Below are 7,265 nucleotides of genomic sequence, written 5' to 3'. Positions count from 1 at the left end.
ACGCACCCACACACACACGCCACGCCGCACACCGCACACGCACAGCACGCAACCAACCACCACAGACGCCACGCACATAACGCACACACACGCACGCACGCATGCCACACATATTATCAACCACGGAAAACCATGATATATGGGCGTAAAGGATGACGATACTCCATACGAGGCGTTCGCGCATGAGTAGGCGTAAAAAGTCCATGTTTAACAAGCTTTAGCTCAAATGCTCATTAATATGTTAGGATGCTTCATTTAATAGATGCTACGCAGCATTCACTTCTTTTGATGTTTAGTCTAGCCATCACATATGCTCTCGCCTGCACGCATTACACATTGCAAATTAGATGTGCCGTTCCATTATTATTTCAAATGAATTTGTGCAGCAATATAGAAATTAACCGCGCAAACGGTACATTGGATCAAGCGGTATGCCTCGTCGGCGCGTGAATTTCACGACGAGCACTGCGACGTAAGAGATCATTGAAATCCTTTGCAATCCATATGCTCTCTTATGATGGCCTTTTCCATAAACAGCTTTCGCTTGCGTGATCAATGGAACTCATAACTTACACTCGCGACTAATTACTTAATCCTCAAAAATGACAAACGGCGAGCGTCAACACACCGTTTATTCAGTGCTGTGTGTCTTGGCTTAATCGACAGAATCCTCATCTGCCTACCATACATTAACTGCATACACTTCAATCTCAAACATGAGCTATTATATATATATGCTCATGTCATAAAGTCCTGGGACACACCATTGCGAATTTTATTCGCACGTCCGCGGCGATCTATCCGCAGCAAATCGCCGGCCGAAAATATTCGCACCCGCTGGGCGATAATGAGCGGCACACACCATGCGATTTTTCGCCACGTGCCGCAGCGTACACACAACACGCGGCCTAATATCGGCTTCTTGGAAGGGACGGTACCAGTGTATATTCGCAGCGTTCACGGCAGCGAAAAAGTATCAAATATGTTGATCGCTTGCGAATTTCGTGCGGATGAAATTCGCAGCAAAAAATTCGCCCGCCGCTTGAGCGTACACACATTGCGAATTTGCGCTGCGATTTCAACAATCGCTGCGGAACTGCGGAATAAATACTTAGCATGACGTGTGTCCCCCGCTTAAGGCTATCTTGTTTGTTACACAATAACATGCACATCGTTACATCCATTTTTTTTAGAAAACGTGAACCGCAATGACACATGATTATTATTCAACAACTTTTATTACTCACTTGCGTTCATCTCAATGGTATAACATCAGTCCACTATATGCCATCAAACTACACAGCCACTTGGACTTCCTGCTATACGTATCTACAATGCCCGACAATGCATAGATGATTCTACTAATCATTATCTAGACAATCACACTCTAAACCTACGTCACCTCTAGCTTCCCACCTTGAAATCCTCCAAAAACCTACTTGCAGCTCGCCATAAAAACCCACTCACCTCCGGTTGTGTGGGGTAGTACCCAGCGCCCTCATCACGTACGGAATTTGCTCCACTTTCACGTTACTGGCTACTCTGTGAACGTCCATCGGTCCTCAGGCCTGATATAGCACGAGACCCACAGACAATGAAGAGTGCACCGGTCCCTTTATACATCGCACGCACCAATCCTGGTGATTTAGCAGTAATTTTCACACAGAAAATTAATTTTTACATATGAACTCACCCTAAATTTTATTACAATGCACCGAAAGCCACATCTATATCTGTTTTTGCTACATGACCTGTCGAGTCCCAACACCGAGTAATAACTCGCATCAATACTTTTCAGGATAATTTAATCATTGAAAGGCATCCCGTAATTGCATCAAAAGCATGAAATGTTCGATTCTAGTTAACGATGCATTACAAGCAAGACGCGTCTCTTGGCGCACCCCAAAAAAATAATTTATAATTAAAATTTATAATAAGTATATTTTATAATTAGAATTTTAAAAAATGATCGATAATAATTTAAATTTAGATCGTTTTGAGAGGACATTTATGCTGAGTAAGACGAGTATGACTTCGCCTGCACAACGTACAAACCCACTTATATCCATTACCTCTTAGTCTGGCCATAGTAGAAGAAATTCTCCATCTCTCGGAATAGGTGCCGGACTGGCCACCTTCCAGCAGGTCGTAGAATGGTACGATCCCCAGACCGCCTAGATGGCGAGTGCCTCTAACACACTGCTCGCAAGTAATAATCACATCGTATTATTATTCCCTCGCGTCGCTGCGCAATTAAAAGGCGTGATAGGAGTCCTAATCCTATCCTATCCTATCCTAGGAGTCCTATCCTAGCAGTCCTATCCTATCCTATCCTATCCTAGGAGTCCTATCCTATCCTATCCTAGGAGTCCTATCCTATCCTATCCTAGGACTAAGGAGTCCTATCCTATCCTATCCTATCCTAGGACTAAAGGAGTCCTATCCTATCCTATCCTAGGAGTCCTATCCTATCCTATCCTAGGAGTCCTATCCTAAGACCGACAGTATAAATTACACAACTAATTAACTAAGCACGAGGGAGCACGTGATGTGCACAGAACTACTGTTAACACGAGATCCAAGCATGACTTCACTGTTGAGTAATCAGCAGCTAAAATGGACGAAACCAAGCAGTTTGCCTGCAATCCTTGATAACGGTTGGTGGGGCTTTAGCACAAAAGTTCTTGTCTCGTATGCTATCGCTGGCATTTTTTGGCACGCTAACATGCCAGATCAAGACAAAAACAGACAACCATTAACGAAATATGTCATCGGGGCTTTCGTCAGGTTTCATCGTCCAGGCATATCAACAATGAAACACACTGCATGATGCAGCCTGCTCCCTGGTCTTCAACGCAGTTAGTACAAACCCTGCCACCACAAAGAACTATTAAACTATTTAAAAAATTACAGCCGAGATACTATTAAACTTACTCAAAGTTCATCTCCCACATGAAGACAGTGGCATCGGTGGCGCCACCTGTGAACATGGATTTACCATCGTGGCTGCAGCATATATCTACCACCTGAGAATTAAACATTTAGAAGGCAATGATTGTACGCATACAAATCTATTGCAACGATTATTAAACTAAAGATTTCGTTCGGAAAGGCATTAGAAAAATGATATAAATCACTCATGTTATTGATTTAATTACATTTAAATTTAGTTACTAGTTTTGCTTGCTGCATTTCCACGATATTGCCTAGGGTATTCACAAACGCACACACGCACGCATACACGCACACACACATATATATATATATATATATATATAGTACATATGTCATACAACAACCAAAAGTATTTGCTAGACTAGCTTTGTTCCATCACTTTAAGTAGGTTTGTTTTTAATAGGTTTGATTATTTTATTATAATTATTTGTTTTATCGAGTTATAATAAATTGCTACAACATACAACAAAAAGCATGAAAGTTTTTGAGAAAAGCAGAGGTAACTGTTCATACATTACTGGTACATTTAGAACATATTCTTCAGCTTTATAGGATTAATTATTGCATCACAATTAAATCTACCCACTCCAAGATTGTTGTAACAGTAATACCTTAATTATATACTCGCGTAATAACCACATATTTGGCCTCAGATTTCAACCCTGTAATTGCTCTGCGGATTATAAGTGCGCCATACCGTGAGGGGAAATATACTAGGCGCAATACTTGGTTACCCGATTCAAATTGAGGTGCGGCTAATAGGCGCCCGCGGTTATTACGCGATCATATACGGTAGTTGTAGTCTCCAACAGCCACACGCACAGCGTGTAGGTTTGTATATTGACACCACGTAACTCACATCGCCCGGGTGTCCAATGACTGCCAGCGAGTTATGAGGGTTGCCATCCAGCGGCAGCTTCAGCAATCCGACCTTGTCTGCAGTTCTGTGAGCGGCGTAGAACTTCTTTTTCTGCCGAGAATTTCCTTGTCGATGAATAATGCGAAGGCTGAAAAAAAAGGAGTATTTTTGTCGACTGCTCTGCGAAAACAACATCTTAAGCAATAGATGGGCGCTGTTAAGCAGGTTACAAAACGCGCACGCGTCCAGCAACTGCTATTAACATACCGATGACATGCTTGCGATTTCTCAGGCGTTGTGACGGTAACAACTGGCATCGAGATGGGATTACTAAGGTGCCAGCATTAATTCCCAATGTTGCTATCAAAACGCGTAAACCCGTATAACGAAAACTTCCAATAACAGTTTGTGCTGAATTGGTATTCACAGCTTACACGTCCAAGTACGTTTTAGCATTGGGGTGTGAGTTATGGAAGCGTTGAAATTATTGAAGTGTGGCAACACTTCATAAATAAACGCTTGTAAATGCTACCATTACCCGTTTTATTGCAAAACTGTCTCGTTTAATTCATTTTCGATAGCACACCAAGATTAACAGTATCTGATCTGTGTTTTTATGCACTCAAGTCTCATTACCAAAAGATCTCATACATTCGCATGATTTTGTTATAGCAGCCCTGCGACAGCAAACAAAAAACTTGCACGGTTTTTGCTAGTTTTAGTTAAATAGCCATATGCTGCAATACTATCAAACCAGAACCGGTGTGAATGGTTACAGCCCTATAGACCGAAGGTCCGATAGACCGAAGGTCCGATAGACCAAAGGTTATGTGTTCAAGGTGTAAAGATGCATTTTCGAATGCGCAGTGGCAACGCATCCGGAACCGGTCGCCTAGCCTCCAGGCTACGCATCCGGACATCCACTCACACAGTGATCTCGCGACTTGCGTACACGCATGATTGCGCAACGGGACAATCTCTCTCTCTCACACACTCACACCTCTCTCTCTCTCACACACACACACGCACACACACACACGCACACGCACACGCACACGCACACGCACACGCACACGACAGCACACTCTCTCTCTCTCGGCTCTCTCTTCTCCTCACCAGCGACTGCACGCACGCACTAGCACGAGCACGCACGCACCGCACACACACAACACACACACACGCATCAGGCAGAGGCATCCCGTTGCGCAACGCATGCCGTGTTGTACGTGTCGCAAGAGTACTGTGTTAATTACCATGCAATATTCGGTCCCATCGGACCTTCAGCTCTATAAGGCCATGACCCCGGTGTGAATTAATACGCACTAGCCTTATGCAGCACATGTTCAGACGTGTTTAGACTACCATTGGCAAGGGAGTTCCATAGGCTTATGGACTAAGCACTGTCTTTCTGCACATTCTTGGTCGTTGTGTTGTATAGTTTCATCTCTGAACTGTGAGCGGTAAAGGAGAGCCTACGAGTATGACAAGCTGGCATATACGTCGCGTCCAGCATGCGAAAATACTGATCGTCTGTATCGTAGCATTGATCGTATGAAACACATATTCCTACTGAATTCTACTTATTTTCACATGGAAATCCACAAGTAGAATGGAGTAAACTTGTATGGTAAAGCATTAATCGTACACAAATGATGTTGTGTAACAAAGCAATAACTGAAGTGTGTTCTAATCATCCGCATACCAAGAAGCCTGCATTCAGATTTTATATAATAAAGCATAATCACACTCATAAGTCACACGGACACAAATGTGACATACCGCGATGAGTACGAGCACGTTTCAGCTTGCACGAAGGGATTTCAGGCTTTCTAGGACCTGGTTGTTTGCCGGGAGAATTGAAGTCTTCGGCTGGTGAGTGACGGGTACACGCCATAACATCGCTTGGCACAGCGGTTTGCTGCCAACCTCTCCGCTCTGCAAGTGTAAGATCATTTCTCGTGCGTCTCCTCCAAGTCGTATTCAACCTGCAGACACTCCAACAAAACGCCTCCATGTACGTTATCCATTTGTCGGCGATCTTACTGGCATGCTCTTGGGATCGACCATTATCCGACTAGCTGGACACCTTAGGCCAGCCTAATATCTGTCAAATATGAAGAATACATTATGGGTTGAACACGGTTATTGCGTGTGCCAACAACTGCCTTTTATTGTTCCCACCCACGATACTGACCGCTGTCTCTGCTGTTAAAAACATCATCGCCAGTGGCGGCTCCTGCATACGTATTACGCCCGGGCCGTAGCGCTTGTGAGGCAGCGAAAAACGCGCACTGTCGGCTCACCAAACCCTGTCTTCTCCGAGAGAAATCAGACGCGGAAACTTCGAATGCTGCTTCCCGCCAAACATGATCTGGCCAGACGCGCTTTGTAGTGCGCCTCTGGCGCCAACCGTACGCCCACGAACTCGCCCTTCAGTCTCCAAGCGTGGCTCTGAAACAAGGTCACGCAGCGATCTCGTCCTGAGGAGAAGAGTAATTGTGAGAGGCTACTGCTATTCACAAACACGTGCAGCTATGCGACTTAGGAGGTTAGACGATTAGCTATGCATGCCATTGCGCTGGCAGCATGAACATGTGGCCACAATCAGATGAACATGGGTTTGAGTTCACCGAGGTTAATAGCGCTGCTAAAGATTTCATATGACATATAGCAAGAAAAAGGCACCAGTATGGGTGTCATAACCTTCCTTTATTTCCAGTACTACCTTAACCGTTATGTCAGCAACAATATTTTTGAAAAAGATCTTAATCCTATTCACAGCACAGGCAGGATTTGTGACATCGCATATATATCAGAGCTAATAATACCTAAGAGTGTACTATACGGAAAACGGAAAATATGGCTATTTCACTGACAACATTATCTCGAACTTTGCCTGCAAGAGTCTATAATAATTCAGTGTATATGCATTAAGCGCCGAATTCTTGCTCTCTAACCAACTAAGCACCAACGCGCTTTGTCAATACGATAACTCATAGGCGGAGATATCGGCTCCTAAATCCTCCCTCCACATGCCAAACGTCGCCTCGAATCCACTTCTGTCCGCAATCCTTCAGCGCGGCTAACGCGTCTGCTTCGTCGGGAGTTCCGGTTTTTCCGGCCGATAATTTTATGAATGACTTTCGGGGGCATGCGCCTATCCCCTTACCTCCCATTATTTTCCCTATCAGGCTAATGCCCGTCATGATCGGAGCCGCGGGCAATGTTTTTTTAATTAAAGTCTCTACACGCAGCTAGTAAGAGTACGCAAATTTGGGCATGTGACATCAATTATCAGCGCTCCAAGCGGTGCGGAAACGATAGCCCGAAATGCTTAGACGGGTGCAAGGATGCGGACAGAAGTGGATTCGAGCGGCGTTTGGCATGTGAGGGGAGGTTTAGGAAGCGCGATTATCTCCGCCTAGGGTATTTTTTTATCGGACAAGCGTTG

General features: G+C 44.4%; 1 protein-coding gene across 1 annotated transcript in view; it reads right to left on the bottom strand.

Moving 5' to 3' along the window:
* The window catches only part of LOC106809925 (WD repeat-containing protein 66-like), a 51,141-nt gene that overhangs the window by 24,628 nt on the left and 19,248 nt on the right, over positions 1 to 7,265 (bottom strand). Inside the window, exons 10-11 of the mRNA XM_014813165.1 lie at positions 3,815 to 3,962; positions 2,935 to 3,026 (exon numbers count right to left, since the gene is read on the bottom strand). Of these exons, the coding sequence (XP_014668651.1) occupies positions 2,935 to 3,026; positions 3,815 to 3,962 (240 nt within the window). The remainder of the gene's footprint in view (positions 1 to 2,934; positions 3,027 to 3,814; positions 3,963 to 7,265) is intronic.

This window comes from Priapulus caudatus, unplaced genomic scaffold, assembly GCF_000485595.1.
Source record: "Priapulus caudatus unplaced genomic scaffold, Priapulus_caudatus-5.0.1 Scaffold396, whole genome shotgun sequence".
Taxonomy (NCBI): domain Eukaryota; kingdom Metazoa; phylum Priapulida; class Priapulimorpha; order Priapulimorphida; family Priapulidae; genus Priapulus; species Priapulus caudatus.
The sequence above is the reverse complement of the archived record's forward strand: the minus strand, read 5'-3'. Positions and strand labels throughout refer to the sequence as shown.